The 21,649-nt window shown below is 40.6% G+C and overlaps 1 protein-coding gene and 1 long non-coding RNA gene across 6 annotated transcripts in view; one reads left to right on the forward strand and one right to left on the reverse strand.

Moving 5' to 3' along the window:
- LOC106089760 (uncharacterized) overlaps positions 1-10,866 on the forward strand; it is a 33,066-nt gene extending 22,200 nt beyond the window's left edge. Inside the window, exon 2 of the long non-coding RNA XR_001221686.2 lies at positions 10,717-10,866. This is a non-coding gene — a long non-coding RNA (uncharacterized LOC106089760). The remainder of the gene's footprint in view (positions 1-10,716) is intronic.
- Positions 1-21,007, reverse strand: part of LOC106089758 (zinc finger RNA-binding protein) — a 44,663-nt gene extending 23,656 nt beyond the window's left edge. Inside the window, exons 1-6 of one of the 5 annotated variants that reach the window (XM_013255733.2) lie at positions 20,933-21,002; positions 20,473-20,684; positions 20,327-20,396; positions 19,331-20,242; positions 18,853-19,257; positions 11,372-11,878 (exon numbers count right to left, since the gene is read on the reverse strand). In XM_013255733.2, coding sequence (XP_013111187.1) covers positions 11,372-11,878; positions 18,853-19,257; positions 19,331-20,242; positions 20,327-20,390 — 1,888 coding nt within the window. In that variant the 5' untranslated portion in view covers positions 20,391-20,396; positions 20,473-20,684; positions 20,933-21,002. Of the gene's footprint in view, positions 1-10,798; positions 10,906-11,371; positions 11,879-18,852; positions 19,258-19,330; positions 20,397-20,472; positions 20,685-20,932 lie in introns of those variants that run through there. The other 4 variants (XM_059362726.1, XM_013255734.2, XM_013255731.2 and 1 more) reach the window with 4 other exon arrangements.
- Between the last annotated feature and the right edge of the window lie 642 nt (positions 21,008-21,649).

A 21,649-nucleotide genomic window follows, 5' to 3' on the forward strand; every position in this document is an offset into this window, starting at 1 on the left:
AATTTTCTCAAAAAGCTTCGGTATAACATTTGAAATGGAAATCCCTCTGCAATTAGAAGTTTCATTGAGACTTCCTAATGGTCTTAGATCAGATTCCTTTCACAATTCAGGCAGATATCCAAACTTTAGTGAGCTGTTGAACAGTGGAATACTTAAAAACATTTTAAAATATAGCAGAACTTGTACTCAACGCTTTACAAGAAATACGCGTGGCCATGTGAAAACATTTATTCGTGGTAAAAAAAAATATATCGCAAACGTTATTAGGAAACGTTTAAAATTAATCAGGATGCATTTTTGTTGACAGAATCAAAATGATATCGATAGCAAATAATACGGGTCCTGCAATATTTCATTTTTTTGTCGATTAAATATTAGGTCTGGGAGAGCAAGCCTTGCTTGCCTCACTCAGGTTCATTATGTGTATCTGTATGTATATTCACATAGCATGTAGCTTATGGGTCGCTTATGGATAGCAACTACCGTTCATATATTGGATGGAAACTTTTATCAATTTATGCCGATAATAGTGTTTTGGACAGTGCGATGGCGAGAAAAAGTGTAAATAATAAAAGTTGGATGTCTTCTTTTGGCAGAAATGTATGAAGTGGAGCCTATATTCGCAGATGAGAAAAAAGCAAGTGTCCAGATTCTACTGATGAGCCTGGTTGTGGTGCCAGACAAAAACGCGATCTAGGAAACCAGTCAATGGCAACGCAATTCTGCCTTTCTATTAAAATACGGTTTCTTGTTATTTTATTTGTAATAGAAACATAGAACTTTTTCGAGATGAGCTTAATGATCGAAAATTATATACAATGGAAAAATTAAAGCCACAGGAGATACACCACATCAACCATGATTTGGTTGGCGACCACTTGGTGAAATATCATTTACGTTTTTTCACCCAAAGGGAGTGAGTCGAGCTATCGAGAAAAAAAAATTATTGAAAAAAATTACCAGACAACATATGAATTTGATCACAGACAACGCGCCTTCGACATACATTGGTGGAAAAAATAATAGGGACAACAGCTACTGAACGTTATTGCACAGAAAGAGCAAGAAAACATCATTAGACATTTTGGGCTTTGAGCAGTGAACTTAAACTTGATATTAAATCTCATAAAATTCATGGATACTCGTTATGGAATTATTTTCGGTAAAAATCACTTCGGAAAAATAAAAGGGACATTTATCAAAACGTTGTAATTACTTATGAATTGTATTCTTTTTTGTAACTTAAAATCAAAGAGAAGAGTAAAAAAGGTTACCACTCAAACCCATGCTTTATTGCAATATTCATTTCGTTAGTTATAGCATTAGCACCTCAAAATGGTTTGCGGAGTTCACACAACTCAAAAAGAGAAAAAAATGATTAAAATTAAAAAAAAAAAAACACATAAAAAACCCATGAAGAAAGTTTTAAAACTTTGTTTTTTCTTTGCCCCAGAGATTTTTCATAAATTTTAGGTACCATGATTGCGATAGGCCTTCCTTCGGCACAGAAAGCTTTTGCAACTAGAATTCCGCTAATCAGGACGAGTGCTTTGAGTCGTTAACATACATGAACTGTCACCACTTAAGTGGAATTTTTTCCTCCGAAAATGTGAGCATATGTAGAGGTTAAACAGTGCCGTGCAGTGCAGTGATATCACCCCACCTTGGGGAACTCCCTGTACCACTCTACTGTGCTTCGACTTCTTATTCCTAAATTCCACAAATGACTGGCGACCACACAGATAATTCGCGACCCAGCGTTTCAGACCTTGCTGGAGGAACGTGTTGGCGATGTCCTTAAATAGTTTGGCATGGCTGACCGTGTCGAATGCCTTTGATAGGTCCAGTGCCACGAGGGCCGTCCTATCACATGGCCTGGGCTGATTAAAGCTACGGCAAATGTGTGTGCAGTCTTCGAAATCCATGTTGATGCTCGGCGAATGAAAATCCGCCTACGAGGCTCGGGAGGAGTAATTCCACAAGCGTATTTGTTACTGGTGAAAAAAGGAAGTTCGGTCTGTACGACTCCCCCAAACTCGGGTCCTTTTAGGGCTTCAGTAGCGGGATCACTCTGCCCATTTTCCAGATATCGGGAACTATAAGAGTGTTCAAGACAGGTTGAGGACAGTAGTCAGGTACTCAAATCCAGGTAGATCCAGATCCTTCAACATCAATGTAGAGATTCCATCGGGGCCCAACGCCTCGGATGACATTCGTAACTTCGCTCACGGTAAATTGTGATGGCTGTCCATCGGCTCAGAGACCACGGATACGGCGAATGGCTCTCCTCCCTGCCCTGTCACTCTCGGGATGCACAATAAATTGACGGTTGAACAACCTGGCGCATCTCTTCGGATTAGTCAAGGTTACTTCGCCTAAAGTAACTGAGGTTCTGTCATCCCGTCTACCGGGGTTCAAGAGTGACTTAACAGTAGACCACAGCTTGCCTAAACTGATGCCTAAGTTACAATGCTCCAAGTGTTTCAACCACGAGCATATGTTCGTTGACAACGAATCCCAACACGCTCGTCTGCGAGTACCACTGCCTGCGCCGGGAGATTGGGCCGCACTTGGGATATTCGACCGGCTAGTATAAAGCGAGCGGCTGCTGCGTTAATGATGTCTCGGAATTTTCTTCTCGCAACTAGCACATTCGAGGAGGGTGCCAGTTCATTGAAGCGGCGATTGGTGTACTCTCTGAAGCCAGCCCAATCGGCCTCCTTCTGATTGATAAACGTCCGGCGCTCAGAGGTTATGAAATTGGGTGGTCGGTCGATAGTGAGAATTATGGGGAGGTGGTCTGATCCCAAAGAAATGACGGCTTACCAGGCTACGTCACTCAGGAGGTCAGGGGATGCAATGAAAATTGCTGGCGAGCTGCACCTCATCGTAATCGTAGTCAGGGCATTCTCATTCACCGTGCAAAACGTGGAGCCTACAATCTGCTCTGCCAAAGCTATGCCACGCTGGTCGTTACCTATGGGAGAATGCCATGAAATGTGATGCGCATTAAAGTCCCCTAGAATCAGACGATTATGGCCAGACAGTACCCCAATTATGTCGGGCTTGTAAGCCTATCACGGAAGTACCTCTATCAAGCTCTATCACAGAAGTACCGGACCTGGCTGTTATCCCCATGCACTCCATGTAGGGGTCACTAGCGCCAGGCGCAGGCTAGATTGGTCTATACTGCACGGAATGGTGTATCACGAAGGCCAATCCCCCACCCTCCAATCATTAAGCGAACCTTCGTAGCACATTGTATATGTGACAACTATACAAGCTGCAGGTATTGGTCAGCTATGCCTCCGAGATGGCTGCAACCAAAATGTTCTTCCGACTCCTAAAATCCACTATCTCGTCGATCTTGTCTCGGAGACCGTTGCAATTCAATTGCAAAAATGATACACTTCCCGGCACTGACCTTGCAATATTGGGGCTGGGATGCTGCTGTTGCGTATACTGCCGCACGGGAGAGGTCGGGGGGTCACATAGTCAGACGACGGATGGGTTGTGGGTTTTAAGTTACAAAAAGAAGACAATTCATAAGTAATTACAAGGTTTTGATAAGTGTCCCTATTATTTTTTGCAAGTAAATTTGCTGAAAAAATCACCATAACGAGTATCCATGAATTATATGATATTTAATGTCAAATTTAATTTCACTGTTCAAAGCCCAACATGTCTATGAATATTCAGGTTCAGCCCTATACAGAAGTAATAATGTTTTCTTGCTCTTTTTGTGCAATAACATTCTTAGTAGCTGTTGTCCCTATTATTTTTTCCACCAATGTACGTTTCTAGCGTGGCGAGTACCGTAGTCTTATTTATCTAACCTGCCGTCTGTCGGGCCTGCAGTTTAGTGATTGATAATTTGTAGCGTACTTAATTCAAAATGGAAATGGCATATTTGATTTCCAGTTTGGCTACCACAAGCCAATGCCTGCAGCCGTTGCATCGATTTCTCTTCTTGTGTCAATATCACTTCTATTTGTTTCAGTGTGAATTCTTTTTTATTTGGAGTTTCGCAACTGAAAACGCATTAAGAACTGCTTAGTGTATATTTTTGTTGATAGCTCATACACATAGGGGCTCTTGTGTAGTCTTTCTATCTATTATGGTTACCTGCAATGGCTGGTCAATGAATTATATTTACTATTTATGTTATTATTTATTCCCAAATGGATAAAGAGTCGAGCTAATTTGACCAAAGCCATTAATATCACAAGAAATAAAGTATTACTGAAAAGAAATTGCCAGACAACAGATTGGATTTGAACACATGCATGCCAATTGCAAACGTTTTTAGGTGGCTAGTCTAATCATCGGTACAATAGTGTTGCTCTCTATCCTGCCGTATATCGGGCCTACAGTTCATAGCATTTTAATTTATAGCCTTGAAATTAAATCTACAACCCAATTTGGAATATGGAGACTTTAATTTTGCAACCACAAGCTAATCCCTTCAACCGTTGTACAACATTTTTTCATGTGTCAACATCGCGTTCTATTTCTTGGCGATTTCAAGGTAATTGGCTGGCTTTTTCCAGCATCAATGCGTTACGGTTCATATACACCAGCGATGTCCAAAATGAAAATGTGACTGTATGTGTGAATACTCTCTTTAACTATTTTTAATTCTCTCATTATGTAAAAAATCATTTTTATGTACTGAATGATTCGTGTTTTGTAAAAGTAAACAAAATAAATGAGAATAAGAATACGTGTGAATTGCCATTAACGCTGCCGTAAGGGGCTGGACATCAACAATGTTGTTGACTTTTGAAACCAATGAATATCACTAACAACTATCAATCAAAAGAAGGCCGATTGGGCTGGCTTCAGTGAACTGCCACCCCCCTCGGATGTGCTAGTGGCCGAGAGGAAATTCCGAGACTTCATTAACGCAGCAGCCGCTCGCTTTATACCAGCCGGTCGAATACCCCAAATGTGGCCCAATTTCCAAGCGCAGGCAATGGTACTCGCAACGAGCGTGATGGGATTCGTTGTACGGACACCACTAGCCCCAGAATGAGCGAAATGAATCTTGAAACAAACAGGGTAGTCAACGAACATAGGCGGAATTTGTGGCTGGAACACTTGGAGCAATGTAACTTAGGCACCGGTTTAGGTAAACTGGGGTCTACTGTTAAGTCACTTTCAAACCCCAGTAGACGTGATGACAGGACCTCAGTCACTTTTGGGGAAATAACAATGACTGATCCGAAGAGGTGTGCCAGGTTGTTAAATTTATGCGCCGTCACTTTATTGGGCATCCCAAGAGGGACAGGGCAAGGAGGAGAGCCATTCGCCGTATCCGTGGTCTCCGAGCCGATGAACAGCTATCACAATTTACCGTGGGCCAAGTTACGAATGTCATCCGTGGCGCCAAATCATCCAAGGCGTTGGGCCCCGACGGAAACTCTCCCGAGCCTCGTAGGAGAATTTCCATTTGCCGAGCATCAACATGGATCTCGAAGACTGCATAGCACAACGACAGCTTTACATGCCATCACCGAACTCATTTGCCGTGGCTTCAATCAGCCCTCGGTCAGCCATGCCAAATTATTTGAGGACAATCGCCACACACGTCCCTCCAGCCAGGCCTGAAACGCTGTGTCGCGAATTATCTGTGTGGTCGCCAGTCATTTGTGGAATTCGGGGATAAGAAGTCGAAGTGAAATAGGGAGTTCCCCAAGGTGGGGTGATATCTGCGGCACTATTTAACCTCTACCTATCCTCCATTCCACCCCCTCCAAATCTTCAACCACATTGTTCACTACAAATACGCATGAGGTGAATACTGAATTGACGGTGATGGTGGATGGAGAAATGATTTCGACCATCAAATGTCCCACATGCCACAGCAATTTGCGATAGTCAAAAGCAGAAAAAAGGTCACTTGGCGGTAGCACTTGGGGTGCAGACAAAGAAACTTTGTTGACCACGTACAAAGCAATTGGCAGGTCTGTGCTAAGTTATGCAGCGGCAGTGTGGTCTCGTCAACTTTGTGACATGCAGTAGAATAACATTCAGATCTGTCAGAATGCCGCCCTTCGAACTGCGACGGGCTGTGCCCTCAGTTCACATGTGGACCACCACCATCAGGAGACGAAGATCCTACCAGTGCGAAGACATAACTATTGGGTTGCCCAAAAAGTAATTGCGGATTTTTCATATAGTCGGCGTTGACAATTTTTTTCACAGCTTGTGACTCTGTAATTGCATTCTTTCTTTTGTCAGTTATCAGCTATTACTTTTAGCTTGCTTTAGAAAAAAAGTGTAAAAAAAGTATATTTGATTAAAGTCCATTCTAAGTTTTATTAAAAATGCATTTACTTTCTTTTAAAAAATCCACAATTACTTTTTGGGCAACCCAGTACATGCTGTCTAAGCAATGCCTTTTGGACTTTTATCGCAGAGACCATCCAAATCATCATCTTTTGGATAGATATCCACCGCCCAGAAGCCTTAAGGTAGATTTACATGATCTAGAGCGTTAGGTTCAGCGCTACAAGAGAGAACCTCTAGTCAAGCAGGTCTAGACAACATTCATGCAGACACGGTAGCAGATGCGGTAAATGGCTACCGGGCGAATCTAGTTCTTGGAGAACGACCGCCTCCCATTGCACCTGAAGAAATTGACCTCCCCGGCAAACCAATTACGTTGTAGGAGTTGAGGCAGATGCAGCCGCCTCAACTCCTACAGGGCAAGGATTGATGCCGACGTGCAAGATGTATGTCCCGATTGTAACCAGGGACCGTACGATACGCGTCACCTGTTAAACTGCCCGGCCAGTCCCACTCGACTCAGACCCAGATCCCTGTGGACGCACCCCATCTAGTCGCAGAGTATCTGGGTCTAGACACTCAACAGAATCAAGCAGACGAATAATAGAACACAACAAACTGCTACAACAACAACAACCAACAATTATATTAATGAGTATTCAATGCAGTCTCCAATGTACTTGCACTTCTGGCTCCGTGCAGTCTTTCTATTTATTTTGTGTACCTGAATGAATGAATTTATTATTTACGTTATTATCTTTTCCCAAATGGGGAAAAAGCGTAGCGAGTGCTATCTTCAACACCGTAGTGTTGCACTCTAATCTCCCGTCTGTCGGGTCTACAGTTCATTGCTTGATAATTTGCAGCATCAAACTTAACGCTGTCTGGCAATTTCTTTTGAGTAATCAATTTAAATCCTTCAATTTCTGGTGATATTCATTCTTATGGCTGAAATAACGTAAATATAATTCATTGACCAGCGTTTGATGTGTTGCCATGGGTTATTTCATACGCGAGTGAGCTCTGTAAGAAAACGAGCGCTTGAAATGGAAAAATATGGAGTATTGTAAAAATATAAAAAAAATTATAGATGAAGAATATACAACAAATAAAAAAGTTTGTAAAAGTCAAATTTATAACGGTTTTATGGAAAGACGAAAACGGTGACATTTTAAAAGATACCGTGTTTTGCGAAAGGTGCAAAAACATATTCAAATGCAACAAACGATGCTCTTCTATTTATTGAGGCATCCTTGCTTTAAAAAAGATAAACTGTCGATCGTTGTTCAAATTGAACCAAAAGTCACAAAAATCCCTAATTGCAAAAATGCGAAATAGGTTTTATGACGCCTTAACCCATTTCTCAAATGTCTGTTTGATGCCATAAAAGGCAGGTATTCAAATGCCTATGGGATTTTTCTCTTCTTCAAATATTTTCCGAATGATGTCTTCATTCATTTTCTCAAATATGCATTTGACGCCATAAAATAGCAGACAAACAAACAAATATCTCTGCCTATTTTCTTTTTTCAAATATTTTCAAAATTAACACAAAATCAGCTCAATTCTGAAACTCCTGGGAATAAACTCCCAGGGAATTAATTTCTCCCTCGAATATAATCCTACTATTCTGATTGAATGCGGAAAGGGAATTTCGAATTTTCAAAAACAGCTCTTTCGCTCCAGCTGTTTTATTTTTGCCAAACATTTGACTATTATTTTTTGAAAAACAAAGAACACAAAATAGAAAAATAAGCAAAAAGAAGTTATAATCGTTGTTAAAAACGTTTACAAACATGTTTAGTGTTGCTTTTGTAATGTTTGTTTTACTTTTTGTTGTTGTTGTAGCAGTGTATTGTACACTGAGACGGCAGCCCTTGCCGCTGAAGGACTTCATCGGGTCAATCCGGTACGTACAACCGGCTGCCTTGGGATTGCTTTTGCTTTTTGTATTTTAATAGTGCACAATTATGGCCTACAGCTTGTCAAGACATTTCTGTATTGTGATAACAACTTTCCGTCTTCATCCAACAATCGTTGGCTAAAATGAGATGCTTCTCATTTGGTTTGGCGTTTTCCCTTGTCAAAACGAGTTTAGGTGGCTGAATCTACCGTATCGATCTTGGGCAGAACTACAATAGTGAGTAGTATAAAGGATTGCTTCTACTACGTCGCCATTAATGCTGTGGTGGGCTGGCTGATACGCTGCTTTATTTACATTTATGCAGCTAGAACTTAAAGATCTTATCGACATTTCCGAGCGGCGTCCGCTTTTCTTTTTGGTTGGGGCGGCTGTTGGACATAGATTGGCGGAAAAGCGTATTAGGGATTTATTTATATCCCTGTGGCGTAAATGCTGCCAAATGTGGCACAATGTAATTGATGGTGTGAATTGTAATGTTGCAAATTTGCCTATTCTTCTTGCATATTAATGAGTGATGCCCGATTCTACTTTAAGCTCAATGATAAGGGGCCTCCTTTTAATATCAATTAGCAATATCTCTTTATTAAAATATGAACCACCTATTTTGATACATATGTGGCAGCCGGTTCCGGATTGACACGATAAAGTTCTTCATCGGCAAGGGCTGCCGCCTCAGTGTACAACACACTGCTACAACAACAACATACCTATGTATATTCATATACCAATTCTAGAATTCTCGTCTTTTAGTGTCAATAAATCTGAAAAACTTATGCAACATATGCAAAATTTGTACTTAGTTTTGATGAAAAAGTGAAAAATATTTTCTGTACAAAATAATTTTTTTCGTAATTACTAAGAAGTAGCATCATTTTTTTTTTTTATAAAAACAATTAAATTCATGATTATTTATTCTATATCCCTTCCATTTGTTTAGGGGAATTTTTCCAAAATTTTATCATCTCATTCCCCCTTTCATTACGATTCAGAATACCTTAATTTTTTCCCTGGGAGAAATTTCTCTTTTTCAAAGTTTGTTTAGAATAAAGGAAAAAACATCCCAGGAAATCGTTATTCAGAATAGGGGAAAAGGGAGTAGGGAAAAACTTCCAGGGAATTGTTATCCAGATTAGGGCTGTATGTCTGACTTATTGCAGGTATGCCCTGTTGCTGTGGTGCTTGTTTCGGCATAGCATACTCTAACACCCTTTTTTAATTTTCGTTGTCATTGCCTGCTATTGCGTTGATGATCGCAGCAGTGCGTTTGTTCCCGAAAGATGACATTAATAGAGAAATATGTGACATTTGCAGATTTTTAGTGTCTATATTCTCTTGGCGATGGCCCACAACTTGTGGTGTTAAGGTTTCATTTATTTTGACACAGTTTTAATTTTATCTCTGTTTTAAAATCTTTTCACATATCAACTGTTGTGCCGAATTACGTGACGTCGTTGTTTTTTTTTCCTAACATCCTAACATTATTGATTTGTGGCGAAGCCTGCAAACACAAACACATTTGTAATAAAGAAACCAATGAACAATTAAATACAAAAACAACAGAGCAACTGCAATAAAGGTGGTTGCCGAAAAATCCCATTTTTAGCAACTGGGACTGGTAACTTCAGTTGAACTTTGCCATCCGCAATGTAAAGTTGTCAACCGCCAACGCAATCGAACTAAGGTTGTCATCCATAATCGACCCAATAAGCCTTTACAATATCGATTTCTGCCAACAATCTGATTTTACTACCACGAATATACGCTTTTTACAGGCATTAGAAAAGAGCTATCCTCAAAGAACAAACATCTCATAAAGTGGATTATGTATTGTACTATCATTTTGACGGGCAAATCGTTTACTTTTCATTTTATAGCACTATCTATATACATGTTATTATCTGTGTTCAATATTTGATAAGCATAGAGAAAAATTATTATTTTTTTTTTCTTTTATTTTCATCTGACCGAAATTGTTCATGTCATTTCGCAGCACATTTAGTCATTGATTAATTTCGGTTCAAATATTCTTGTACTCATAGAATTTTTAAGTATATGCATTTAGCAACATATTATCAGGATAATATGTTACTGTATTTTATCGAAAACCACACAAATAAAAAGCATGAGTGTATGCCCAAATTATGAGCGAAATGGTTGGTCATCAAACGGGAAGTAACAAGGAACAAATTTAGAAAATATACATTTGCTCGATTTGTGTGATTGTTAAATGTATATTACAAACATCTGGTTATAAACCCAACTTCAAAGGACTTTATTTACACAAAGTTTATCTTTTTTTGTTTTGTACCTTAACGGTTTTTCTATTGTTTTACTATGTGGCGTGTTGTTATCTAGTCGAAAGAGTGAACGCGGAATTGGCAACAAATGGACAAACGGAAGTGGGGGTTGAAACTATGTAGTCTCTGGATGAGAGTACACTTGCAAAAGGAGCGAAGCCCTAAACTTTGTATAAATATACCCCTTTGTTTTCTTTTTTTTAGAGCGGCCCACTCGCTTGTGAGACACGAAGAATTCTTGTGTTACCGTTCAAATAATAGCTCCTCAATGCTGCTAGCGACGTACGAAGAAGTATAAAGACCTTTTTTAGTCGTTTGGTTGGTTCAATGGATGGAAGGGATGATTAGAAGCAATCTCAACATGGCCGTTATGAAATCATCCTGTGAAAAGAGCTGAAAACACCAAATACATAGTTTTGTTTATTGCAAATTTTCTAAACTTATTATTATTGTTTGTTAATGCCACCACAATATCGGTATTCCAAACTTTCTCTACTTTTTCCATACAAATGGCCATCGTTTAGTAATGTCTATTTTTTATATGTATTATTTGCTATTGCAAGGACGAATGTGCTATCCACCTTTACGGGATTTTTTGATTTAATTAACTTAGCTTTTCACATCAGTGTCTCATTTCAGTGTGATGATTGAAATGAACAAATCGCATGATTCAACAAGGTGCATTTCAAGCTATTTCTTTGGAAAAAGTCGGTAAGGTTTACACAAAAGGCTTCGGCTTATTCCCATATGAAAGAATAACGCTTCGACCTTTTTGACCCCTTTGGTAAATTTGTTGTAAGGTATTACTAGTCCAGCATTTGATTTGTTATTTCTAGAACAAATTTGGATGTTAACTTACCCGCAACTTCTTTTAACTTTTGTGGCAACTCAGCTGCGACACGCTTCAAGAGACTAACGGTCGGCTTTTCCGAACACAAAACGACAAGTTCCACTGCAGTGTCTCCTTGCAAGAGCAAGCCCTTAGCCAAAAAGCCGACCCGCATGACACCTTTCAAAATTCTTAGATTCCCGGTGTCTGCTTCTTTCTGGAAAGAAAGCATTTGATTGTCGCGACCATCTTTGACGGCATTACCATCGCTTCTCTCCTTTTTGGCAGTTGAAGGTCCACTATCATTTGGATTTTCGGCTAAAGTGTCCGAGACAAATTTAAGAGCTCGCTCCGTGTGTGAAACTATGCGTTGAATTAGCTGCAATTCTTCTTCTTTTGGATAAATCTGAGCATGGCGTGCGATGGCATGGCGATCATCGTTACTCTCGGGTCGACGGATTCCAGCTCCTCCAGGAATCATCCCAAAGAAGGGTGGTGGTCCATTGCCCATTCGCCCACCAAATCCACGCTGATTTCCTAAAAAATATTTAGAGAAAATATTAGCTTTGACTTTCTCAATTTGCTTTTCTATAATTATCATGCTTTAATTATGGTTGGGAAGCCAAGAAAACATGTTGTTGTTGTTGCTGCAGTGTGTTGTACACTGAGGCGGCAACCCTTGCCGCCAATCGGGTTGGCCGTGAGACTTTGTATTATTAACGGAATAAATAAAAAAAAAATTAAATATTTCATTTGTTGCTGGATTTCATTCAGCTTAGACCAAAGGGGTTGATGTTGTTGTAGCCACTTTTACATGTGGAGGTGGCGCTAATTAGAGAGCAGTGCAATGGTAGAAAGATGCCTTTCGAATGAAACGCTGGATCATATTTGTAAATTTCTGCTTATGGCGCAGTAAGAACAAATGAAAATCCAATAACCAACATCTCTCCAAATTTTCATTTTCCATTACAATAAATAAGCCAATAAGGCCCACTTTTCAATATTACAAACATTTTACAAAATATGATAGTGGCAAAATTAATTACTATTACTATAATTTGCTATTTATAAACTACTCAAAGTTATGAAATTAAATACCACTTTTAAACAGAGAAGGCTCCCAAACCAGATAACTCAGTAACAGTAAAAGCATAAATAACTCTTGCCAGCACGCGATATTTAAATTAAAGCATTGAAAATCATGTTTTTTCTTATCTCCAATACGTATATGCTCAGTAAGCTTCCTTTCAAAAGCATAAGCAATGTATTCCAAATCCTTGCAACCCGAACTACAAAGCATCGTTCTGCAACTCTTGCGGATATCCGGGGCAATCATATTTGTGGATTTCTCTTTGACCTAGAAAATGAAAACCTACTACATAAGAGTGGTGGACATAACACCTTAATATTCACAAAATCAGAAAATGGTACTCCCAAAAATAGTTTGCCGTAATCCGACACATGATCATACTACGGAGATTATACAAAACGAAGAATCATATTATATGTCCTTGTTATTCTCGCAAGATTACTTTGGGATGTGCCACATAGACCTCAATACCATAACCAAGTTCTGACATGAGTAATGAAAAAGCAATTTTTCTTTTCACACTGATTGGAAGATACATATTTACGCTATATAACCGAATAAGTATTGGGTTTAAAAAGCAAAGCCTCGACTTAAGTTGTATTCACTAAGCCAAACTCGTATTCTATTAGACTCTAGACTATAGATCGAACTACTTTTCAAATACGTTAATGTCGGAGCAGGAAACAATATCTCTAAATATATATATAGGTTGACAAGAATGTGCGGATATTAAGATATATAAAAGAGACGCGTGATTGACTGACTGGCTGATCATCGCCAGGCTAAAGCTAGAATCGTGAAATTTTGTACGAATGTTAGTCTTGGGCCATAGGAGGGGCAAAAAGCTGGATTTGGTGACATTCAAACCTTTAAGTACTAAAAAGTATAAATTGTACATATTTGCCCAGCGCGAACGGAACGGAGCTGGAATTATGTTTTTGGGCTCAAATTAAAGAGCATTAAAAAAAAAAATAAGATTTGGCAAAAACATTTTTGGAAAATCGTACTGGAAGTGGGAGAAATAGTACGTTTAGTACCGCAATTGGTACTATTTGGTACTTTCTTTGAATATAAGAGTTTCTGAAAGTTTTTACATTTAGGTACTAAAAAAGTACAGAAAAGGTACGAAATGGGTAAACTTTGCACAAGGCGGATGGATAAAGGGAGAATTTTGAAATATAACTTAAAAACATCTGGTGCAAAAGGATGAGGGTGAAAAGAAAAAATGGAAAAATAGTTCTGGTAACGGGGAAAAACGTACGTTTAGTACCGCAATTGGTACCATTTGGTACTTTCTTTACAGATGGAGCAAGAGGTCTGAAACTTGGCATGTGGTACAACTAGAAAATATATGACGAGTGACTAAATGATACCATTTGGCACTTTTTTTATCAGATAGAGCTATAGATCTAAAATTCTGCACACAGGTATAACTAGGAAAAAAGCCAAATTTCCGACCTGTAGCTCTATCTGTAAAGAATGGCATGGAGGTACAACTGGGAAAAATCCAGCACGGGATAACTGTGAGCATCACAAAGGCTGGAACATTGAGGTCCAATTTGTATGGTGTTCATTGCTGCCATGAGAAGTTTAGCTGCGAGCTTCCGGGTTTGTCCACATGTTACGGATAGTGGAATGCTCCAAACGGAGTAGCTGCAAGGGCAGTCGCGGACAATCAGGGGTATCGAGAGGCCGGACGGCACCAAATCTTGCACAAATGCTGAGTGCCTGACATAACAAGACGAGTTGTTGGCGCCTTTAAATAACCCAAGGCTACCCTGTTCCCGCGGCAATCGGCCCTTTGGACCGGAACGAGTTTGCTCACCTACAGGAGCTTGATGAAAATATTGCTACGACGACTAGAAAAAATATGATGAGTGACTATGATCGTACATTTTGGTACCAGTATTGGTAAAAATTGGTGCTTTCTGTGGTCTGAAATTTGGATTGTATGTAAAGCTAGAAATATATAATGGGCGACGAAATAATTTTTTTCACAATTCGAACATTTTGGTGCCAAAATTGATACTATTTGGTATTTTCTTTACAGATGAGTTCCGAAATTTGGCATGTAGGTACAACTTAGAAATTAAATGAGCCAGAACTACTCTGGTTTTCCGGGGGTCGTTAATTTCTTCGGGTGCAATGGGAGGCGGTCGTTCTCAAGGACTACATTCACGCGGTAGCTATTTACCGCATCTGCTACCGTGTCTGCATTAATGTTGTCTAGACCTCTCTTGTCACGCTCTAGATGTAGATCTTACTTAAAGCTTCTGGGCGGTGGATATCTATTCACAAGATGATGATTTGGATGGTCTCTGCGATAACAGTCCAAAAGGACATCATGTAGTTATGTAGTTATGTCTTCGCTCTGGTAGTATCTTTACCTCCTGATGGAGGTGCTCCACATAAGAACTGAGGAGACGGCCCTTGGCACTTGGGAGAGCGAAATTTTGACAGATCTGAATGTTATTCCACTGCGTTTCACAGAGCTGACGAGACCACACTTGCACTGCCTAACTTATCACAGACCGGCCAACTGAATTGTATGTGGTCAACAAGGTTTCTTTGTCTGCACCCCAAGTGCTACCGTCAAGTTACTTGAGGACCTTGTTTCTACTTTTGACTTTATCACAAATTGCTGTGGCATGTTGGGAGATTGTGTAAGAGCTGTCAAATGTGACGCCAAGTATTTTAGGACACTTGATGGTCGGAATCATTTCTCCATCGACCATCACAGTCAGCTCGGCATTCACCTCACGCGTATTTGTAGTGAACAATGTGGCTGCGGATTCGGTGGCAGATATCTTCAGATTCTGCAGCAAAATATTTATCAGATTTATTGAGGTTGACGTTCAACCTATCACAGATGTCAACAAAGGGTAGGGGGCCTGATGCCATGATCGTACAACCGTCCGCATATGATACGACCTCTATGCCGTCTGGAGGGGGTGGAATGGAGGATAGGTTGAGGTTAAACAGTGCCGGAGATATCATGCCACCTTGGGTAACTGCCTGTTTCACTCTACGTTGTTTCGACTTCTTATCCCTGAATTCCACAAATGACGGGCGACCACACAGATAATTCACACGTCACGGAGGGACTTGATGCAAAGCGATGGCATGCAAAGCAGTTGTTGTGCTATGATGCAGTCTTCGAAATTCATGTTTATGCTCGGCGAATGGAAATTCTCCTACGAGGCTCGGGAGGAGTAATAACTCAAGCGTCTTTGCTACTGGTGAGAGACGGCAGATCGGTCTGTACGACTCCCCCAAACTCGGGTCCTTTCCAGGCTTCCGTAGCGGAATCACTCTGTTTAAAAACAGGGTTTGGACGGTAGTAAGGTACTCAACTCCAGGTAAATCCAGATTCTTCACTATCGGTGTAAATACCGTCGGGGCCCAACGCCTTAGATGATGTGGGGCTACGAATGACATTCGTACATTCGTCCACGGTAAAATGTGATGGCTCTCCATCGGTCTCGGAGACCACAAATACGGCGAATGGTTGTCCTCCTTGCAGTCACTCCCGGGATGCACAATAAATTGATGGTTGAACAACCTGACGCACCTCTTCGGATACGTCACGGTTACGTTGCCAAAAGTAACTAAGGTCCCGTCATTCCGTCTACCAGGCTTCGAGAGTGACTTAACAGTAGACCACAGCTTGCCTTAACCGGTGGCACTCAACTCCAGGTAAATCCAGATTCTTCACTATCGGTGTAGAGATTCCGTCGGGGCCTAACGCCTTAGATGATGTGGCGCCACGAATGACATTCGTAACTTCGTCCACGGTAAAATGTGATGGCTCTCCATCGGCCTCGGAGACCACGAATACGGCGAATGGCTGTCCTCCTTGCCCTGTCACTCTCGGGATGCACAATAAATTGATGGTTGAACAACCTGACGCATCTCTTCGGATACGTCACGGTTACGTTGCCAAAAGTGACTGAGGTCCTGTCATTCCCTCTACCAGGCTTCGAGAGTGACTTAACAGTAGACCACAGCTTGCCTTAACCGGTGCTTCAATTGTTCCAGCCACAAATTCCGCCTAAGTTCGTTGACTATCCTGTTTATTTCCAGATTCAGCTCGCTGATTCTGGGGTTAGTGGGGGCCGTACAACGAATCCCATCACGCTCGTCTGCGAGTACAACTGCCTGCGCCGGAAATTGGGTATTCGACCGGCTGGTGTAAAGCGAGCGGCTGCTGCGTTAACGATGTCTCGGAATTTCCTCTCGGCCACTAGCACATCCGAGGGGGTGCCAGTTCTCCAATCGGCCTTCTTCTGATTAATAAACGTCGGGCGCTCAGAGATTATGAAGTCGGGTGTGGTCGGCCAATAGTGAGAATTATGGGGAGGTGGTCTGATCCCAAAGAAATGACGGCTTGCTAGGTTACGTCACTCAGGAGATCAGAGGATGCAATGGAAATGTCTGGCGAGCTGCTACACCTCCTCGCAATCCTAATGGGGGCATCCTCATTCACCGTTCAAAACGTGGAGTCTACAATCTGCTCTGTCACAACTTTGCCACGCTGGTCGTTACCTATGGGAAAATGTCATGACATGTGATGCGCATTAAAGTCCCCTAGAACCCAAGCTTACAACCCCAACACTTATGTTGGGGTTGTAAGCTTGGCCGTTAATTGGGACACAGCTACCAACCGGCGGTATGTATATGTTGTATTGCTCTTTCTCGGAAGTACCGGACCAGACTGCCTTACCACTGCTATGTTCGCACAGCACCTTGCAACATGTGCAGTATGACTATACTCCTGTAGTGATGTAAGGCCAGAGCAAGATAAGAAATGTACCCACTCCATGCACCGATTACACCGACCGAAGATGGAGGCGGTTGTGGCGAACCGAACAGAACCATGGTCCGGGGTTCTTTTCAATCCCGGCACGGACCATAAGAGTGCGGAAAAGGCACTCCGACATGTGCCTCTCCCATGACGAAAAACGGACGAACACGTACACTGAGGCGGCAGCCCTTGCTGGTGAAGGATTCCATCTTACCAGATGGAGCTAGAGGTCTAAAAATTGGCATGTAGATACAACTTAGAAATGTAGGATTGGTGACTAAATGATCTATTAAAAATTCATACATTTTGGTATCAAAATTGGTACCATTTGGTACTTTCTTCTGGAGAAAGAGGTCTGAAATTTGGCATGTATGTACAAGAAAGAAATATGAAATGTACAAGAAGGAAATATGAAACTAAGTGGGTAATTAGTACCATTAGGTACTTTCTTTACAGATGGAGAAAGAGGTCTGAAATTTGGCATGTATGTACAAGAAGGAAATATGAAATGGGTAATTAAGTGACCCATTCAAAATTAGTGCATTTTGTACCAAAAAGTGCAAAAAGTGCAAGAGTACAATAAAGCTTACAGCGAAAGGGGACTGCTAAAATTATGCAATTTGACAAACATTATTCCGGTTTAGACAAAAATACGACATGTGAAAAAAACGTACTAATTATGGAGTAATTGGTACCGTTAAAGAATATTGAGCAACCAAAAGATATTTTTTATTCGTATATTTAGTTACTCAAACGTATAAAACTCTCAAAATTAGGATACAGGTACACATTGACTATACATTTTGGGCGACTAGAAGAATATACAAAATCGTACATTTAGGCACTAAAGCGTACAAAATAGTACATTCTTTACGAATTGAGCTAAAAGCATTCAAAATTAGCCTACGGCTACACTTTGACAGTAAATATTGGGCGGTTAGAAGATTTGTTTTTAATCCGTGCATATAGGTACTAAAACATTCAAAATTGTACTTTCTTTACGAATTGAGCTAAAGCGTTCGAAATTGGGATTCATTTATACCTTGACAATATATATTGGGCGACTTAATGATTTTTCCGATGTATTGCTATTCTTGGTACTTTTTTGCCGAAGGGGACAGATTTTTGAAATTTTATACGCAATTATCACAAAACTTCATAATCTTATAAACTGGGTGACTACCTAGGTTTTAGAAGTTCTACACTAAAAAGGGGGTATCAAACACGGGGGTGTTAGTCATTAATATAAAAAATAAATAGAACCAGAGGAACCAAGAGAGAGCCTTGGTGACCCCACTGTTAACACTTCTCATAGACCTCTCACTGAGACTCCGCTCGATACCGCTGATTGTCCCCGACTGCCGTTGCAGCTACTGCGGTAGCTCGCAGCTAAGCTTCTCGTGAAAGCAATTAACACCATAGATGGTGTGGTGCTCACAGCTATCCCGTGCCGGGATAGATAAAAAACAATAGCTATAAGCTGGATGAAATCCAACAACAAATGAAATAATTTTGTGGCTTAAATAGAAAGAAGCGCGAGCACAGATAAAAAAAATAAAAATTGGTGCGCTTATAAATTTAGCATTTAAATTGATTTTCTTGTTCTTTTAGTCTTACCGCCGAAACTGCGAGCCAACCAATTATTGTAGTCATATTCATCGTCAAACTGCGCACGTCTCCGTTGTTCATCTCCCCAATATCCTTGCTTATCTCCAAAATTAGAGTTCTGGCCGCGATGTGAACTCATCAGTGCACGCTGAGCCCTAGCTTCAGCTAATCTTCGTTGTCGAGGAGTAGGTTTAAAGTCAACAACCAAATCGGGTTGAACTTTGCGCTTGTATTGTAAGCGATGGCGACGCCCCTTGGTGTGCATTTCTTTTGCATTGGGATCGTTAAATTTGCAATCGCAAAGCTTACAATTGAAACTTAGTATTTTGCCTTCCTCATCTTTTACCTCTTCTATGTACTCGCCGCCCACCGGTTTTATATTATCTAAATTTTCTGAACTTTCATCTTGGTTTTCTACAAGAATAAAAAAAAATATTTGATTATAATTTTTCTTATATTCAGTAAAAGTAATTCGAAAATAACATACCATCAGTTTTATTTGCTTCAGATTGGTTGTCTGCCGAGTCGCCTTCTTTAGTGCTTACAGAACCATCGGCCGCATTATTGCTCCCACTTGCAGGCACAAAATTAATTTTTCCCATTTTTTTAGGCTCATCGGCCGGAATCGGTTTGCCAAGTTTTTGATGTAACTTAACAACTTTCTGATGTTTAGCTCCTCGGACGTGTGCTGCGTATGCATCGGTACCAGTGCAAGTAACATCACATAGTTCACAGTGGTAATTGTTGCCTCTATTTTGGGTTGTAGTCTGGGCACTAGCTTGCATTTTTAGAGAAGCTTCACGTTTTTTGTGCTTTTGGCCTTCCAAATGTTCTCGATAAGTTTGCGGACCTGCGCACGATATTTTGCAAACCTCACAGTAATGTAGTTGTTGTGGTCGTGGCGGCTGTTTCGGCCGAGTCACTTTATTGCCAGGTCCACCTGGCCCACCTTTACGATACGGGGGCCAATTACCACCCCCTCCCATAACACCATTTGATTTTCCTGGATTTCCACCACCTGGAGCATGTTGGCCCGGCTGATGCTGTTGAGCTACATACATTGAAGCAGCACTGTAGAGAGCTGCATCATAATTGGAGTAGGAGCCTGAAGCTGTCGTTACAGCTGGTCCGCCCATCTTCGCCTGACCACCAGGGCCACATTTGTCCTTTCCAGCCGATGGTTTAGTGCCGATGGGGGTCACATTTTTTACTGGTGGTGCCGAATAGTGGGTCTTACCAGCTGTAGATGATGGAGCGGCGCTGTAGCTGGAGGCTGCTTGCTGGTAAAATGTTTTTGATGAATCATAAGCCTGCAGTGAAGCATAGTCGTTACCGTATCCCGCATAGCCAGCTGCAGCAGCGGCACCACCTCCAGCTGCATAACTTCCGCTTCCAGCAGCTACAGCAGATTGATAAGCGGCGGCATTAGCAAATGTCGCATTAGTTACAGCCGGATATGACACAGAGTTGGAACTGTACGTACCTGGTGCGCCAGTGGATGTGTACTGTGTACCTCCATAGCTAAACCCGGCGTAGTTATTCGCCATGACAACCTAAATACGAAATATTTCATTAATAATTGGAAACTTAAAAATTGTTCATCATATGTGTATGCATATTATCAATTACTTTTTTAATTTCCACTTCTTATAGGTAGAGGTTCGGCAAAAACGACGGCGTTAACTTTGTTATACACACGAAATAGGGTTCGTATAGTGTCACGGCAAGAAAGTACCCTTAGGGAAAGCCGGCGAAAATTTATGTACTCGACGCAATAGAATTATATCCAACTACAGACTTGTGAGCCAAACAATCCTTTTTTATCCTAAACTAACTTTCACCTATAAAAAAATATAATATACATGCAATTTCTCACTTTAAGTACACAAGACACGATGGTTGGGGTTCCACCACAATTTTTTCGCATCTTAAATTTTTTCTAGACGATTTCCCAAAAGACTACACGCTGTTTTTCACTTAACTTTCAACTATTTATAGTAATACCAGTATTTGCAACAACAAATTAAGAGACGGGAGTGCATGCAACATTGCTACAAAATATAAAAAAAATAAAAAATCCAATAGTTACCAATTTCTTCTCAAAATAATTAAAATTTGCGTGAATCCTGACTAAACGCTTGTCGCTAGGGTTGCCAAGAATATGTCAGAGCGATATTATATATTAAGAATCCCGATTATGTTGCAAACTCGATACTTCACTTTTGTAAATCGATTAGACAGCAAAGATCAAGGTTGACGGTGAGTTTACATAGTACATCATTTCTTATTCAGCGAGTGTACATTTTCATTAAGAACAGATGCACCTCTGCCGAAGTTTTTCTGTTCAGCTTTTCAGGCGGAATGCAGTCAAACTCCATATAGAACACGTCGGCCAAAAATAGGCGGAAAGTAGTACTCTGCTTATAGTAAGCAAAATGGCAAAAAAAAACTATTACAGTGGCAACATTTGAAACTATTGCCTGCATCATTTTTGCTTGACTTATTGGTTTCATTGGTTCGTTTTCTTATTTATATGAGAAAAAGTATAAAAAATTGAGAAAATGATAAGTGCAGATAAAAAAAAGTGTTCTAGTATGGAAACAAAAACATTTGATAGCTATCAAATTTCGCTCGCGAAACAATTAAAAATTTCAGCGACTATTCCGAAAGCAGAATAGAATACCAAGCCTTAAGCGCAGTATGCACCTCTGGCCAATTTTTCGTTACCATACGACTTGCATTGACATATTCTAAACGAAATTTTCGTTACCGGTACCCAAGGCGGATTTAATAAGGTGATCTCGCG

Source organism: Stomoxys calcitrans, chromosome 1 (genome assembly GCF_963082655.1).
Source record: "Stomoxys calcitrans chromosome 1, idStoCalc2.1, whole genome shotgun sequence".
Taxonomy (NCBI): Eukaryota; Metazoa; Arthropoda; class Insecta; order Diptera; family Muscidae; genus Stomoxys; species Stomoxys calcitrans.